The sequence below is a fragment of the Pangasianodon hypophthalmus genome, chromosome 5 (assembly GCF_027358585.1).
Source record: "Pangasianodon hypophthalmus isolate fPanHyp1 chromosome 5, fPanHyp1.pri, whole genome shotgun sequence".
In the NCBI taxonomy this organism is placed as follows: Eukaryota; Metazoa; Chordata; class Actinopteri; order Siluriformes; family Pangasiidae; genus Pangasianodon; species Pangasianodon hypophthalmus.
Window position 1 is genome coordinate 1,611,190 of NC_069714.1, and position 18,625 is coordinate 1,629,814.

Here is an 18,625-nt window from a genome sequence, read left to right on the forward strand (position 1 = left end):
ACGTGTTGTTATATATTAAACAGTATACAGTATATTGTATATTATCAATATAGAGCCTTCTTGATCTGTATTCATCTACATACTCCATATATAGACCTAAACATTGCAGACATAAACATATATACATTACAGACAAACAGAGGAGTGACAGACTAAAACCATCATGAAGTGTTTTAAGCCAACATGAGTCAACAGAACAGCTTTTAAATGCAAGATTTAAAAAATATACATTTTTTAATGCATGGCATTTTCTACAAATACACAGTATTCAGTCATATGCAGACAGAAAAAACAAGAAAGTAGTTTCATTAAAAATTTCAAGGCTTCCCCAAGTTATTAAAACAAGACAATAGCATCCAAGTATAAACTTCATAAGGATTCTGCTGTACATTGGTAAGTAATTGAGCAGCATTTAATGACTTTTTTATTTTTATTATTATTATTATTATCATAATTTCCTAATTTCTCCTGGCAGCTCTTCTGATCTGGAGTCGGGCGCACTTAGGACACGCTTCGTCTTGGAAACACAAAGTGTGGAAACAAGCTCTACACTCTAGAGAGAGAGAGAGAAGGAGAGAGAAAGCATGAGTTTCTGAACATTTAAATGACTAGTTTGGTTAAAAAACTTTCCCGCTTATCTGTAATAAAGTCACTGAGCACTTTATTAGGAACACTAGTACACCTATTTATTCATGCAATTATCTAATCAGTCAATCATATGGCAGCAATGCAATGCATAAAATCATACACATACGGGCCAGCAGCTTTAGGTAATGTTCACGTCAACCATCAGAATGGGGAAAAATGTGATCTCAGTGATGTTGACCGTGGCATGATTGTTGGTGCCAGATGTGCTGGTTTAAGTATTTCTATAACTGCTGATCTCCGGGGATTTTCAGTTCAATTCAATTTTAGTTGTATAGCGCTTTTAACAATAGACATTGTCAGAAAGCAGCTTCACAGAAATATATATATATATAGATTGAGGATTTAAATTTTAAATTTATCCCTAATGAGCAAGCCAGACATGACAGTGGTGAGGAAAAACTCCCTGAGACGATATGAGGAAGAAACCTTGAGAGGAACCAGACTCAAAAGGGAACCCATCCTCATCTGGGTGATAACGGATAGTGCAATTATAAATAATTCCCTTCTACAACTGTGTACTACGTGGTCAAACTTGCAATTGTGTAACCAGGAAATTCATCATAGTTTTCACATGAAGTCTATTTTGTTGAAGTTATCAACTGTTCACTGATGGAGACTTGAGTACAAAACTGTTCATATCAATTGCAGCCAAAGCCATCTTCATGGTTTCTAACATGTATCTTTAGTTTGTCCATGTGGGCCATCCTAAGCAGCAGCGAGTGATTTCCAAGTGACGAGAACTCCAACCAGAAGTAGGGCGTCAGGATGGATCAGGCAGGTCCCGAAATCAGAAGGGGTCAGGATCACTGGTATCTCAGGAGTAGCATGTGTGAAGGATTTTCACACACAGCAGTCTCTACAGTTTACACAGAATAGTCCAATAAAGAAAAACCATCCAGCAAGTGCTGATAACCACTCTGTACAATTGCGGTGAGCAGAAAAGCAACTCCGAATGCACAACATGTCGAACCTTGAAGTGGATGGGCTACAAAAACAGAAGACCACATCATGCTCCAGGCTCACCAAAACTGGACAGTTGAAGACTGGAAAAAAGTGGCCTGGTCTGATTAAGCGTGATTTCTCCTGAGGAACACAGATGGTCAGAATTTGGCACCAACTGCATGAATCCATGGACCCAACCTGCCTTGTGTCAACAGTCCAGGCTGGTGGAGGTAATGTAATGGTGTGGGGAATGATTTCTTGGCACACTTTGGGCCAATCAGTCATCGCTTGAATGCCACAGCCTATTTGAGTATTGTTGCTGACCATGTGCATCCCTTCATGTCCACGATTTACCATCTTCTAATGGCTACTTTCAGCATGATGATGCACCATGTCCCAAAGCAAAAGTCGACTCGTCATAGACATGGCGATGAGTTCAGTGTTCTTCAGTGGCTTTCCCAGTCACCGGATCTGAATCCAGTAGATCACCTTTGGGACGTAGTAGAACAGGAGATTCACAGCATGAAAGTGCACCTGAAAAATCTGCAGGAATTGTGTGATGCAATCATGTCAACATGGACCAGAATCTCAAAGGAATGTTTCCAACATCTTGTGGAATCCATGACAGAAGAATTGAGGCTGTTTTGAGAGCAAAGGGAGGCCTTACCCAGTAATAGTAGAGTGTCCCTAATAAAGTGAGTATGTGTGTATCACACAAGACAAGCTTGCACCAGAGCTACAAAACTAACATGGCAAAACAAATTCATTTCAGCAGCAGGTACAGGGAGACTGGTGAGTACTGAATAAAGGGCTTGAATACTTATCTTAATGAGAAGTTTCTGTTTTTAAGTAATAAATTTGCAAACTTTTCTAATTTTCGTGTTGCCATTATGTCACTGTGTGTAGATTGAAGGCAATAAATTCAATTTAATCCATTTTAAGTAAAATCTATAGTGTGTGCAAAAACTGAATGGTCTGAATCCTTTCCAAACCCACTGTATACTGATTACAACTAATTGCAACTAATTGCACCTGTGCTAACATTTTAGCATTAGCAACAGTCACTATCATGCTAGTTAAAGTTAAGGTTCCAGGCTACAAGTTTAAACCTTCCCTTATAAAGGAGAATTATGATGTCTAAATGAAGAGTGTGGGTTTAAATCCAACTTCTGACATGAAACTGGTTTATATTTTGTGTAATAACTGGCTGGTTTTCTAACTAACTATTTTCATTAGCTGTCATGTAGCGATGGAGTAGTTGGCTATGTAAAAAAAAAAAAGTCAACTTTAGTATATCAAATTAAACTTACTTGAGTGACTATCATCCTCAAGAGGGAGCTATATCAACCCTTTGAATGGTCATTCATCATTCCCCATAGAAGGTATCAGTATGTATTGTCTGAGATATGCAACAGGAAGTGTTACAAACACTGTTGATGACTTTGATATATGGCCCACACTAGCTCCTGGAAGAGACTACCCTTGCGGCCCAGAACATAGGGAAGTAGAATGGTGGTTCTTCTACTGAGTGGAGAACATCTTGGTCACTCAGGTTCACAAGAACGGCAAGAGAATGAGCGTAACATAGTGTGGACCTTTTATAGGCAACACACATGATGTCACGGTCACAAATTTTGCTATTAGTACTCGGCTAGGAAATGAGTCCAAGGGAAATCTCCAGCTAATTCCGAAGGATACTTCCATGGTGGCACTCCACTTAGTCATAGAACCCTTCCATCCATCTATTCTCAGTACAGCTTATCCTACACAGGGCCGTGGCGGAGCCTATCCCAGGGAACTCAGGGCACAAGTTAGGGGACATCCTGGACAGGGTGCCAACCTAGGGCACAATCGCAGGGCACAATCGCACACACACACTACGGACAATTTGGACAATTTGCCAATCAGCCTAAAACGCGTGTCTTCGTACTGGGGGAGGAACCCGGAGTACCCCGAGGAAACCCCTGGAGTACGGGGAGAACATGCAAACTCATGCAAAATGATTTGAGCCCCCAACCCTGGAGGTGCAAGGCAACAACTAAGCCACCATCATAGAATCATAGTTTCATTATGCTTTTTATTACACCTCAGCATTTTCTCTTTGACACCATTATAAGGGGAATTCCTTTAGTGAAGTTTGTTAGATGAGACTGTAGGAACAGAATCTGCCCAGAAGGCACTGAATATGACACAATATGAAAAAAATGGCTGATGAAGAAAAATATATGATTTATTTTGAAAACCACTACTTCTATCCATGACAGCTGATTTTACTACTTTGTTAGTTTATTCTGATAAGTGCCAGGTGCAAAGTATGTTGAACAGCGCGGTGTGCCTAGTGATGTGATGTCACTGGGGTTGGTGCGATGTCACTGGCGTCAGTATGAAGTCACCTTGACAGCGTGTGCAGATGTCTGTCTGGAAGGGGAAGAGCACATCCTTTCCACGGCAGAACTCACAGATAAAGCCTTTTGCCTGGCATAGCTAGAGAGAGAGAGAGAGAATGATAAAAATGACAGCAGTATATTCAACCAGAGCATCAGGGGACCTTTGAAACAAGAATATGTTTGGTTTCTCAAATCAAGCATGCTTTTTGTTTAACACTAATGTTCAATCTCAAAAATTTAGAACTCAGGCAAAGAATAACGTAAAACGTTCAAAACTGTCACAGATTCCCCCTTCGCTCAAGGGTCTAGTTTCTGTTTTGGCCCTGTCTCCACCCATTTGCTTATTACACAATTGTGTGCACCTGTTTAGGATTAGGTCTTGATTAGTTTGCCTATTAGTACCCTCTCGTGTCTTTGTTTCTTTGTGAGATTTTGTCATTTGCAATTGTGCGTTTCGGAGCCATGGTTACCCACGTTTCCTTGTTCCTTGTTTTCTATTTCTATGTTCCTAATTATACTTCCTGGTTTTGACCCATGCATGTTTTCAATGTTTATAGGAATATGGATTACTCTTGTTTGTACTGTCTGCCTGTGAATTAAGCCCCACCTGAATTACCACAACCATTTCTGGAATTACCCTAAAAAACACGATGCTGTGTACACACAGTTGCATCCTGTCTCAACTCACCGCATGTTACAACTACTTTTATACTTTCAACTAGTTACATAATTGTAATTCTGAGTTTGATATACACCTCACAGGCCTCCACGTGGTTTGTCGCAGAACGCATCACTGCCTTTGCCGTGGTAAGATGATGACCCCTTTTGATCTTGACGAGGTCATCCATGGCATAAACGTGGAGCTCGTCGCTCAGGTGGGATGGAAGCTGCTGGAACTCCTCCAGGACTCTGCATGTATAAAGAATGAAGTAGGACATGAGAGTCAGAGGCAGAGGAATGTCCTTACTGTATTTATGGCTGTTCTAATCTGTAGCAAGATTCAGATTGCAGGTAGACATGGTAGTCAAAGAAATCAGAAAAAAGAAGGACTGGGAACTAGGGCTAGGAGTGGGAAAACTAATACAATACATTGATAACAGCAGACTGGATCATCACTGATCATGGGTGGCAGAGGCTGCAGTACTGATAAGAAAAGACAGCATGGGGGAACAGAGACAGGGCAGGGACATAGAGGTAAGCCTGGAATACACACAAAAGCAGCAACATAGTCTGAAACAGGACTAGAGCAGGATCACCAAGAGACAGACACTAGATCAAGTCTCATCATCTGAGCCAGGAGTAAAGATTGAACCAGCCCAGGGACTGGAGCTATTACTGAACCATAAGCCACTGGGGCTAGCTATGGAATTTGTCAAAATATGGTTTGACATGCAGGCTGGTGGTGGAGCAGGTGTCTTAGAGGCCATACATTAGATCAGGGTACGTAATGACTACTATTAATTAGTGATGCATCTTCCCACTGTTGCTGGAAGTGTAGCATTTCCAGTGGAAGCCTAATCTGACTCACTAGAAACTTTGAGTGAGTCTTCTATAATGCAAAGCCAGAGTTGGATAAATGTATAACTGTTTAATCGTGCTAATAACCAAGATCAATCAAAACCATGTGACATGAAATTGAGTGTTTTCGGAGTATATTTGTCAGAGTATATGATGCCCTAACCAAAAGCTTAGCAGCTCGTCACTGACTTTTTAAAAATTCAACAGTAGAATGGGATTTACTCATTTAAATTTGCTTCATTTTTAACCATATGGCCAACTTTACCCTTCAGATAGTCTGCATGCTCTTAGCAGCTTCTTAATGGAGATCAGCTGCTCCTGGATCTCCTGGAAGAGAAGAATGCAATTGTGAAACATGAGATTTAGAGCTTTATTAATAATATTCTGTAACATAACAGTGAAAGAATTCTTAAAAGCAGCAACATAGTCTGAAACAGGACTAGAGCAGGATCAGTGATGATGACCAAGAGACAGACACTAGATCAAGTCTCATCATCTGAGCCAGGAGTAAAGATTGAGCCAGCCCAGGGACTGGAGCTATTTTTTTAAGGAAAATATTTTTAAAATGTTAAAAATGAACAGGAAGGAAAAATCAGTCTTTAAAATGTTAGAGCTTTCCTTTTCCACCTTAAAAATCTCTTTTATGCTTTTTCCTTCTTTCTTGTAGAAATTCATTAGAATTACTTGTGTGTGTGTCATTTGGATTTAGTTATGTGGCAATTCAAAGGTAAAAAAAATTGACCTTGAATTTCTGCAGCTCCTTGGCCTGGGAGTACAGGTTCTTAGCTACATCGGTGATCTTAAACAGTGGCTTTTCCCAAATGGATTCCAGTAGCTGCTTGGAAAACTGGCACACTGGGTATCGTCCAAAATCCCAGTGGCTCAAAACACGCGCTGGGATTATGGCTTCGCCACCGCCGTGGCAACCATCGCAAAAATACTTGCCCAGGTAGTCACAGTATCGCAACCTCTTCATGTACCCTAGAGGACAAATGTGAGAATAGAACAGGAACACATCTGAAATAGACTTGTCTATAGCCAGGTTTCCATCCAAGTATTTTTTTTTTTGAAAAATATTTAAGCAATTTGAAATGTGTGTCACTGTAGTCCACTGTAGTGGAAATGCCATTTAACTGCAATATTATCCATATATTGACAAAAAAAAATTTGTGAAATGTTGCAAGGAACTATACTGGAACTTTTTTGACAGAAAAAACCCTGAAATTGTGCATAAATGTTGTGTCATGTGGCATTATCCATCAGAAGCTTCGGCTACAACAAACCAATAAAACACACCAGCTGGAAAAGTGGGATGCCTGAGCCACATACATTGAGAACTTGTGCCCATGAGCCTCTGACTCCATAGTGAGACACCTAGGACAGGATGCAGGATGGATGTCCACCAGACAAATGGATGTTGCCAGTTGTGTTTGGCACTATTCATGCTTCCAGACATGTGCAATCAAATTTTTCAATTCTACCACTTGGTCAGCCTTTGGGGCTCAGGCCCAGTCAAGTGGCAGTTCAATAAAATTTATTTTCCTCTGAACAGAGCCACAGTCAGAAGGGTAGTTCCCATTGTCAGATCAATTTGTTCAACTTCATGTACTTCTCAGTACAGAAGAAGAACATTAGTGCTTGTCTAATTCTTTAAAGCTCCCTTTCATGAATGCAAGGCTATAAGATGTTGTTTATGTTGTGCACCCACTGACAGGGTCACATCAGTGTGTCTGTGCAATCAATGGCTGTTTCTTGCCATCAACACTCTGGAACAGAGTTTTTTGAACAGGGTCTCGACCAGAGAGGAGGCCATTCCAAACAAATCCCCCTCCTTGCACACATTACGTTACTCAGGCTCAGGATGAACTTGGTAAAATCCTTAGTACCAGAACAGACCAAATTATTAATTGCAGTGAAGCTAGATTCATTGGGAATGCCAGCCAGCTTTTTGTCCCAATGTGTGGCTGATATTGCCACACTTGCCAGTCAATTTATGTAGGTTGCAATGGCTGGTTCCAGCTACTGCTAAGAATGCTTAGACTGTTAGAATTAAGGAAGTGAGTTCAACCTGAAGTTCTTCCTGTGTTGAGACACATCCTAATCTGCTCCAACAACACAGTGATGTACAGAGTGACACTTGCCAATTGGGTCAGCATAGTGGTGCAGTTGACATCCTGTCGAGGCAGAGCTTACTCCAAGGAGAGTGATGTTTGCACCCACAGGTGTTGCAACAGATCTGGGAAATTTGTCCAGACACAGTCGGACCTCTTTGCCAATGCTGAGTCGATTCCCCATGGCATGTGTTTCTCAAGAGTGCCTCTCTGGGACAAGACACAGTAGCCCACAATTGACCTTATGACCTACTGCATATGTTCCCACATCCTTCATTGATTCTGCCCATGCTACCCAGTATTCAGCCAAAAAATCCCCCAAAAGTGCCAGCGAGACCCTGGTTTCTACTCCTGGTCTAGTGACTGAGACACCCTGGGAAATCCTTCCTGGGCAGACTTATTGTCATAGACAAAAGGAATGGCGTGGCATCGCCCCCAGGCTATGTGCGCCATGGGTTTGGCTCCTTGGTGCAGTGGGCAGACTGATGACTATGTCATAGCATGGGATCTCACCCTTGTGTTGGTGTCTATTAAAATCTCTCCATATGGACACATACAGTATGCTGGTTTGGAATAGGCCCCATTATAGACAGCCCTTTTGTGCTGGCAATTACGGCAGCAAAAGTGGGATAAGCATGTCCTGCAGGCACTGCAGAAGGTTCTGGAATGAACCTTGAGGCCAAAACCCAGGGTTCCTGCCTAAGGTTATATATCGCATGAACCAAGCGATTGACTTCACAGTACTCTGCTAAGGTCAATACGCAGTACATTTAGTAGATGCCTTAGTATTTGAGCCGCATGGCAGATATTAGCTTATCTAATCATTCATTCATCTTTTACTATGCCAAGACACAGGGTCCTGTCTAAGCAGTTTGACCCACTGAGTGGCATGTCATCACTATGGCCTAAGAAATGGGCTAGAAGCCCAATCCTACTGTGATGTGCCATTCTACAAGGAGTGTTTCCAAACTACTCATAGGTGTGCCACTCCAGGAGTTCCGCACTTCAAGTACCCGGGTGTCATTGTGTACATTTCCAGGGTCTACAAGGTCAGCATCGCCCCTCCTAGCTGAGTGAGTATGGTGATCATATCCTAGTACAATTCCAGTCAGTCCTAGGCTGAGTCTGTAAAAGTTTGTCAGCTGTTTAACCACTGCCCCTAGTGGTTAGGAGAGGTGAAATAGCATGCTAGTTATGCATGTAACTACGGTTCTGTGAACATAGAATAACCGCCAAGTTCTCTGTCACTCGGAACCAACATGGAAGCCAGTGGCATCTCACTGAGAAGGTTCCAGGGACAGAAGGCCACTGATTATTTGTGGTAAGGTCTCAACATACATGGGTCTGCACAAGCACAAGAAGGCATCCAAGAGGTTGGCATCCAGGAATGGTTGAAGCAGGAAAGTTTGTGATAACATTTATTAAGATTTATTATAGACTAGATTTATTAACATTACCGATAGACTGAACCATAGCAAATCCATGGTTTTATAACCCATGGTTATATAAACCCATGGTTGTATTTAATAAAAAAATGAATTAAAGTAAAAACATGAAACTAGATTAAAAACTACAGTGGAGACCATTTTGTTCCTGGAAAACAAACATTTTTGCACAATTTATTTGGCCAGTAAATGCTGTAAATCACTGCTCTGCTAAAAGACAGGAATTTCACATCACAATTATTCACATAACATCACATGTTTACTTGAGATCACACGTGCAACTTCAGAGATTTATTTTGCAACAGTCCTTCCATACATTTACATATGAATTGTAAATGTGAACATGATTGTGCAGAACAGTAAACAACAGCTTGATTTCCTTATCATGTGTTTACTGTACTGTGTTGTACTTGCCATTTTACTGAAACAGTGTAATGTTTGTTGATTTCTAGTTCAAATCCAAATACAGATACAATCAGTGCCATTGCGTTACACCCCTAATGTGTACAGCGATAGTGTCCTAAGTAGAACATCAGCCATTTTAAACAATATGCCAGATGGTAAACCAGATAAAATCCTGTCCATCAACAGTTTTTGATATTTTATTTGAATTTCATATTATTTTATTTGGGTGCTTACAGTGACAGATGAACCTGTGACGATACATCAGTTTTAACACTGAGAAATTGTGATCAGTAAGTTGGTTAATAAATGGAAGATTTTTACAGCTGTGTACTGAAATAAAGTGTAAAGTAAGTGAGCTGTTTTATCTTCATCATTTATCTAACACACGAGCTTGTGATGCAACCAAAATGGACTTACGTGGTTCGATTTCTGTCCCACAGCCAGCACAAAGGAACTGCTGAGAGGCAATGACGTCACTGCGCCTGTGCAATATGAAATGAAAAAAAATAAACGGTCGACTAATAAGGCACTCAAAGCATAAAGTCGGCACAAACAAAAACGGATCGGATTCTTTAAACATGACCGTATTCACAATAATTATATTGTAATTCCTAGTAATTTGTGATAAAATAGCAAGGAGCAATGAATGTGTCCTTGCAAAAATTTGTTACATACAGATAGAACCATTATTGTATAGAATTTATAAGAAAATATTTGTATATGCAGCGATTTCTGAATCACCTCTGTGTCGGATTCACGCTGGATATTATCTGAAATTGGGGTGGAGTCCACAGCAGTGTCCCCCTCATTCGGCTTTTCTGACGGATCTCGTCACTCAAGCTGGCTTCGCCTCCTGGTGCCATGGAGACAGTAGCCAGGGGAAACTGTAGGCAAAATAACGTTAGCTGTCAGCACATTGGACTTCAGTGGTCTCAGACCGCTACTAAAAATGATCTTTTAACTCATTTGTTATAAACTTCATAAAAGATGCATTCAAAATCTTGTTATTCTTTACATAACGGGCCAAAACCATGTGTTATTGACTTATTGACTAAAAGCAGTAGTGACGATAAAGTACACGAAGTGTATCGGTCATTAAGAGAAAAAAATGAACACAGTGTGTTTGGAACCTACGTACTGTATGCTACTCTAATTATATAAAATATTTTTAGCTTCAAAACATGAAGAAAATGGTGTGTGAACAAGAGATTCAGTGAGATTTCAATGTCATATGAGGACCTCACACACAGTGAAACAATGGATTTGTTTCCATTTTATAATATTATTTTACTGAATAAAAAGGATCTGTTAAGTAGAATATTGTAGTGTGGTTGTTCTAGTAGTTATTAAACTACTGAAAACAATGGAATACAATTAATATAAAAAGAATAAAAATGTAAATGTTGTGGGAGCACTTTGCATGTGTGTGTGTGCGCGTGCGTGTGTGTGTGTGTGTGTGTGTGTGTGTGTGTGCGTGCGTGTGCGTGTTCACATTCTCACTTCCCGTAGCAGCTCTTCTGAGGAAATCCACCACCTCTCGAGTTCCACAAGCAAGTTCTGTGCGAGAATTTCTGCTGAACATCTGACGCACACACACATACACACATACACACACACACATACACACACACACAAACCTGAGCATCTGAACAAGCAAAAACATTATCACATGTAAATCGTTTTATCAGAATATCGTATGTACCTGCGGGCTAAATTCTGGGAACTCCTGTTTGAAGAAAGTCTATGGTCACAGAGTTCTGACAAAAACAACAACAACAACAACTTTTAGGAATTATTAGAAATGATGTTTACAGTAAAGTTTACAAGTGTATAATTGAGTTAGCAGTGAGGTCTGAGTTTGAAAAGTTTACAACAAAAAGAATTCACAGGTTTGGTTATGAGTTTAGAGTGAAATTTAGAAGTTTAGAGTACATTAAAGTTTATGAGATTACAGTTTATAGATTTATGGTTTATGAAAGTTAATAAGGCTAATAATAAAGCAGGGATGTTTACTGTGAATTTAGTATCAAGGCCTATGGGAAGTTTATGGGTTAAATGTGTTCACATTGATGTTTGTGACTTCACTGTGACGTTTGAGTATACAATGACATTTACTGTGAAATTTACATTAATATTCATTTTTTACAGTAAAGTTTACGAGTTCTGAGTTTATAGTGAAGTTTACAGCGAAGCTTATGGGTTTACAGTAAAGTTCATAAAGTTGTTAATGGTAGGTTCAAGTTTACATCGAGGTTATGAGTTTACAATGAAGTTTACAAGTTTATGGAGATGATAAATTTGAACAGGAGTAGTTTACAGTTACAGCAAGCTTATGAGTTTTCAGTGAAATTGACGTTAAGATTCATATTTTTACAGTAAAGTTTATGACCTCACAGTAATATTTCTGAGTTTATAGTGAGGTTTACAGTGAAGCTTATTAGTTTACAGTAAAGTTCATAAAGTTATTAATAGTAGGTTCAAGTTTACATCGAGGTTATGAGTTTACAATGAAGTTTACAAGTTTATAGAGATGCTGGATTTGAAGTGTAGTAGTTTACAGTTACAGCAAGCTTATGAGTTTGCAGTGAAATTTACAATAAGATTCATATTTTTACAGTAAAGTTTATGACCTCACAGTAATGTTGTGAGTTTATAGTGAAGTTTATTGTGACGTTTATGAGTTTACAGTAAAGTTTACAGAGCGGTTTCTGAATTTATAGTGGCTAATGTAAAGCTTTTACATTGACGTTCATGAGTTTATTATGAATGTTTAGGTTGAAGTTTAATGACTAGAAAAAGCAGCGGAGAAAGATGCATGACTATTTAAACAGCAGAGCAAAACTGAAAGCTTAAACAGGGGAGGAAGGAATGACCAGCAGGTGAAACTGAAAAGAACAACTGGATCCAAAAAAAATTGAGCTTGAGTTTAAAATTACTGTTGAGTTAATAATGAGTTAAAAAAAATTTTACTATAAATTGCAATTTCTGAATTTTTTTGAAATTTCACTGCAAATTATATTAAATTTTAGTTTGCAATTTCAAACATATTAAAACAGGCAACATCATACCCCTACATTTTCTACATCACTTTGCTAAATGTAGGATAATCGAGATCAGAGTGATCTGATCTTCACCTTCGTAGCCACTGTCAGTTGAGGAAAAGGAGCCTGAATGTTTTTGGGACACAGCCCACTTCGCCGCCTCTAGAACCTCCAGCACCATATCCACCACTACAAAATGAGCGTTCTCCTACACACGCACACACACACACACACACACACACACTTATTAATTGGCACAAAGCTACACATAGCAGAAACAGTTCTCCTCACACACACACACACATACATTACCTGGTCGAGGTCCACACTGTTCCTGTAGAAAGCTTCCGAGATTTGCTCTTCGTGCTCAGCACCTTCAACATCAAATCACACAGCGTGTATAAAAGAAAGGACGTGTGCTTCATGTCATTTACGTACTTATATTCACTCACTACTTATTCTTATTATACAGTATTTACAATATAACAGGAAGCTATTTAGGGAATAAATACATTAATCTGTCATATTAATCCAGTTCAACCACATTCATGCTCAGGTTGCTGTAATTATTGTAATTAAAATGTAGAGTAAACACTTTCTCTGATGCTCCTATGAAGCCTTACTGGACACAGACGGACTAACTCCCTGCCTAAGTGTTTCATCAGGCTTTTTAATTTTATCTTTATAATTTCTTTAAAAATTACAACTCCATACTCCCTACTCTGCATCACAGCTCCAACAGCAGTATCTAGTTCCCTGTGTTCTTGTTTTTTATACTAATTGTGGATATTCCATGTTTAACTGTCTGATTGTGTAACATCCTCTGCTTTGGTGTGTACAGTATGATTCATCATTCATATTTACTGTACAATGTGATGTCATTGCTTATTCTGAAGATCAGAGAATACTGTAAAACTAATTACTGGCATATGAATACTTGATACATTTTATATATTTTAAAATGAATTTTATTATAGAACTTGTAGAACCTATTATAGAACTAATTGTTTCACACAAATGACACACTCAAATTAAAAACATTATCAAATCAATGTAAAATTTAAAAGGTCTTGCAATGGATACTGAATCCTGATTCTTCAGGTTTGTGTGTGTGTGTGTGTGTGTGTGTGTGTGTGTTAGTAAACCTTGCTCACCTGAGATCAGACATTTGTTCAAGCCAGTTCCTTTTTCCGGTTGTGAGGCTCCGGTGTTTAGAAGATCACTTTCCTCACATGAAGAAGATTGGGTCTCTGAAGTTCCGTGTGAAAGGTTTCTTTGCTTGTCAGAACATTTTTCGTCCCTGGTAGCTGCTGAAGCGCTGTGTGTATCCAAAAGCAAAACCTGAGAAGTCCTCCGAGCTGAAGGAGTAGGAATCGTTTGTTCTTCTGGGAAAATGTTCTGGAGCATTTTTGAAACAGAGGAAAGTCCAACCCAAAAAAAGTCCTCCCCCTTTCGAAAGTTTTCATCAGAGTGTTCATGTAAATCTCTATTATTTGAAGGCGATTTCTTCATTTTCGTCTCTTCACGGCGGGATATGACAGGACTGCTCCTGGGTAGGTAGTACCATCCTTCATCTTCAGGTCTGGAAATGGAGCCTTGTCCATCTGGGATGTATCCAAATAGAGGTTGGAGGTCTGTCTTTTTTCCCTGGTCACCTTCCACAGTTTGATTTTTTACTCGCATCAGGAAATTGGCAGAAGCACAGCCATTAGAATCAATGCAAGAGCCCAAAAGACTCATTCTGAAGAAATGGAGGGAAACAAAGAACGCTGTAAGAAGAGACAGAAGTGCAACAATATACAATCAATAACTAGAAGCAAAATGCTAAAGTTCCACAAGAGACTGCTAACTGACATTGCAAAACAACATAAGGAAGAGACAAAAGACATGAGATCATGCGTTACAGGAAATTAATTCACGACAGGGTGGTGTGATAATGTTACCACAGGAAAGCTTATTACTTTCCTATAACAGCACTATGGGGGTATATTTGCAACAAATGAACAAGTTCCACAAAAAATTAAAACAAGATCCACAAATAAACAGATTCACAAATCTAAAATGAGATCCATAACTAAATGAAATGATATACAAATATTGTTTGTAATTCGCAAATAAGTCTTTGATTCACAACTATTTTGAAAACGCACAACCTCACTCGCAATTATTTGTGGAATCGCCTGAATTTGTTTGTGGAAATTTTGAAACATTTCTCATCAATAACTGTATATATGAGTGGACAACATGGTGCCATTTACTGCCCTATTTGATCAAAATGTGAGTTGGCGCCAAAATGCTAAACTGTAGTCGTATAATTTTCGTAAGTAGCTATTGCAAGGTACTAATTGAAACTGTCCTAGTTGTCCATAATTTTCTTCTAGCGCTGACATCTTTTATGCCCAATCATTCTGTCAGTGGACTTTATTTAAAAAGAAGTGACTGGCTAACCTTAACAAGCTACTTGGAGTGCTAGCTAAGGTCATACAGTCAATAAATTGTTACGAAATTTAGCTAGTGTTATTTCTGGTTTTCTTGTTTTGCTCTTGCCTGCCCTAGTTCATGTTGTTTGCTGAACGTTTGACCCTTGCCTGAATTTTGACACTGCTTCTGCATTACATATTGGTCTTGTTTGCAACTTGAAATGAAATGAAATGACGCTTTTACTGTGGCAGTCCTCAACACCAGGTGGCACAGTGCTCCTCACGGCCCCCCTCCACATCTCATTCCAACATGGTGAGTCCAGCCAGATTCCTTTCTCACCCCAATTTTGTACTGCCAGTTCAGATTGCTCACTCAGGAAGTGTGTATTCTGTTACAGCACTGATCGACTGATCAGCTGGGAACTTCACTGATGGCACCCCTGCTGCGAAGCTCCAGCTGCCATTACAGCCACTACAACAACCCGTGAAAGCACAAGCCCTGGACGGAGGACCCATAGGAGAGAGGTCAGTCACCCATTGCACCAAATCGTCAGTGCCATGCAGCAAGAGCAGTCACCTTGTCACCATTACTACCAAGTTCCCGGTGGTGTTGGGCTTCCTGTGGATGCATTCCCACAGCCCTCAGATCTCCTGGAAGGGGCGTGAAATCATGCGCTGGTGGGCAAACTGCCATACCAAGTGTCTCCACATCCCCTCCATCAATGTAGAAAGCCCAGAAACCCAAGTCCTCATGGGAATCCTACACGGAGTATCAAGAGTTCTGTGAGAATTTCAGCAAAACTGGGGCAGTTGTGGCCTAATGGTTAGTGTCTTGGACTTGTAACCTGAAGGTCGGGTTCAAGTTTCAGGTCCGGCAGGGATTGTAGGTGGGGGGGAGTGAATGACCAGCACTCTCTTCCACCCTCAATACCACGACTGAGGTGAGACCCTTGAGCAAGGCACCGAACCCCCAACTGCTCCCCAGGCACTGCAGCAAAAAAGGCTGCCCACTGCTCCAGGGATTCACTGGAAAGTCTTCAAGATGTATGGCATTTCATACTTTATAATTTTTGTATGAATCATTGGCAAATATCTGTGGATAAGAGGAATAAAACACTCCTCTTCACGTTTGCCCGCATTACACCACCCCAGCGCTGATTACTTTCATATAACCTCCAAATGTTTTTAAACTGTTAATATAAACCTGCATGAATAAAATCTATTCATCTTCAGTGGTTACTGCTACAAGCCGGGGTAAATGTGGTTGTAATGGTTAGGCAATAAAGGCCACAGTTACTTAATAGTACATACTGAAACGCTTTAATTCATGTACTACAAGCCTTGATAACAAGTTCTAAGATGATTACATTACAGTCAGATTAAAACCTTGATTTAATCGAGTCAGCATGCTGTTTAGCAATATGTGTGAGGACTAAAATCTGAAGAAACAAAGGTTGACAAAATGAGTATGACATAATCCACGGAAGACAAGCCGTGACATGCAAAACCTCCAGTGTTGCATAAAATCTCATTTCTCTAAGTGAACACCTGCAATGGTCCAGAACTGCGTGAATTCCTCCCTCTCTTTACCACATGCCTTTGCTGTTTAAGTCCACTGAAGCTATGGAGTAGTTACTGAATAAAATTACTGCAACTAAACCAAAAATATAAATTAAAGACTTTAGGTATTAATACAATGTATGTGTTAATTACACCATGTACGTAGTAATGGTATCACGTTGTCTAATCTTTCTGTACGTTAATAAACCAAATACCCCAACACTGGGTTTCTCAATTAACCTCATACACGCTTTCCCAAAATGACCAAATCATGTTTGGTAATTTTGGGACATCTTGAAAATGATGACACTATAAGCTATGAACTAATGTTGACCTTTTTTTTTTTTTTTTAAAAAACCGTAGCTCATCTTATATATGCATCATAAATACGTGGATCATGAGCATTTTATAACCTTATAACTAGCCAAAGCATGTGTCATTGGTCCTACCTCGAGCTTTTCGGGTTCAGCTTCCTGTTTGCTGCTGACAACAGCTGCTTTTAAGGTGTTAGATGAATGAGTCATATCACTTCTATCAAGCAGTTCCACTGTATGGTCTCTGTAACAAGTTTTGATTTCCACCAGAAAATGCTGCATGCTACTAAGCTTAAATGTTCTAATATACACGATATGGCAAAAGGTTTCTGGACATTTGACCATCGCACTGATATGTGGTTCTTCTCCAAAGTATTGGCACAAAGTTGAAAGCTGACAATTGTATAGAACGTCTCTGAATGCTGTAGGATTACAGTTTCCCTTCACTGGAACTACGAGACTCAAACCTGTTCCAGCATGACAATGCCCCTGTGCACAAAGCGAGCTCCATGAAGACATGGTGTGTGAAGGTTGGAGTGGAAGAACTCGAGTGTCCTGCACAGAGCCCTGACCTCAACCCCACTGAACACCTTTGGGATGAACTGGAACACCGACTGAACCCCAGACCTCCTCACCAACATCAGTGTCTGATCTCACTAATGATCTTGTAGCTGAATGAACACAAAATCTAGTGGAAAGACTTCGCAGAAGAGTGGAGCTTATTATAACAGCAAACACAGGGGGGGAATAAATCTGGAATGAGATGTTCAACAAGTACGCATGGGTGTGATGGTGAGGTGTCCACAAACTTTTGGCCATGTAGTGTACCTGATGTCCCAATATACTTCAATTCGCCCTAAATAAACTTCGCAGGAATTTAATTACAAGCAACAAACAAGAAAAAAAAATATATATATATATTTTTAAAAGAGATCAGTTTCATCTCATTTAAATCTTGGTTAACCCACTAAGAGCAAAAAAGAGAACTAAAATATAAGAGACATTTTATATAAGAGAAACTGTGAGAAACCTGAAACACACAAAAACCAGACCAAAACACAGACATGTAAACACTTTAACTATGATCTTACCATGTCACGAAGCGTCAGGAAGAGACGAGAGTGGTTAGTTCTAATAAATAAATGCACCCCAAACCGGAATTTCCTGAGTCTCAAAAAGATTGAGTGCTTGATAAGAAAGTTGCTAGACGGTGCAGTAAGAACAGTGTGTTGCAGTGTGTCCCTGACTGTAGGGAAGACAAGTCTCTCTCTTCCTCTCTCTCTCTCTCTCTCACTCACTCACACACACACACACACACACACTATGCTATATATTTAAACTTCTATAGTGGGCGCTCTTACCTTAAATCTTCAGTATTTCTAACTTCACTTTGTTTTTTGTTTTTGTTTTAAATTCCAAAGTTATGCATTCACGCATGTCCAGTATTCCCTTTATCCTGGTTCAAGGAACACCGGGAATGAGGAAGGAAATCATTCTGGACAGGATGCCAGTCCACACATTCACACACTCATTCAAACCTAGGGGGGATTTGGTATAGCCCGTGTAGAACATATACAGAAACTCTACACAAATGGGATTGAACCCGAGACCCTGGAGACATTTAAAAGATGTGACCTCCCCAGTGTTATCCAGGCTTGAGACCAGCACTGGGAGTGCAACGTTGCATGCAACCCCAGTGGCTGGTGCTGGTTCCCTGGCTGGGAATCAAACCGGGGCCATGGCATTGAGAGCACCATGACCTAACCACTAGTCGTCCAGAAGTAAAAACTTAAAATAGTCCAAAATGATGTATATTTAGAGACAGCAAACTGCA

The 18,625-nt window shown here is 39.9% G+C and overlaps 1 protein-coding gene across 4 annotated transcripts; it reads right to left on the reverse strand.

Moving 5' to 3' along the window:
- Positions 1–215: 215 nt before the first annotated feature.
- On the reverse strand, positions 216–18,259 carry rubcnl (rubicon like autophagy enhancer). Of its 4 annotated transcripts, none has more exons than XM_053234611.1 (13): positions 18,153–18,259; positions 13,652–14,238; positions 12,810–12,871; positions 12,591–12,705; positions 11,159–11,213; positions 10,957–11,038; positions 10,198–10,340; positions 9,874–9,938; positions 6,238–6,476; positions 5,761–5,822; positions 4,733–4,886; positions 3,984–4,074; positions 216–553 (listed from the first exon to the last, which is right to left on the reverse strand). In XM_053234611.1, the coding sequence occupies exons 2-13, from the start codon at positions 14,235–14,237 to the stop codon at positions 459–461; spliced, it is 1,749 nt and encodes a 582-aa protein (XP_053090586.1). In that variant the 5' UTR covers position 14,238; positions 18,153–18,259; the 3' UTR covers positions 216–458. The 4 variants fall into 4 exon arrangements, with proteins under 4 accessions (XP_053090586.1, XP_053090584.1, XP_053090583.1 ...); XM_053234609.1 differs by lacking the exon at positions 18,153–18,259 and adding an exon at positions 17,883–18,071 and having other exon boundaries at positions 13,652–14,266; XM_053234608.1 differs by lacking the exon at positions 18,153–18,259 and adding an exon at positions 17,883–18,070.
- Between the last annotated feature and the right edge of the window lie 366 nt (positions 18,260–18,625).

Coding starts and splice junctions, on each gene's coding strand:
- rubcnl (XM_053234611.1), bottom strand. CDS start 14,237: ATGAGTCTTTTGGGCTCTTGCATTGATTCTAATGGCTGTGCTTCTGCC. Junction 10,341..10,956: donor CAGAAGAGCTGCTACGGGAA/GTGAGAATGTGA, acceptor TTTTGCCTACAG/TTTCCCCTGGCTACTGTCTC. Junction 5,823..6,237: donor AGGAGCTGCAGAAATTCAAG/GTCAATTTTTTT, acceptor CTTCTCTTCCAG/GAGATCCAGGAGCAGCTGAT.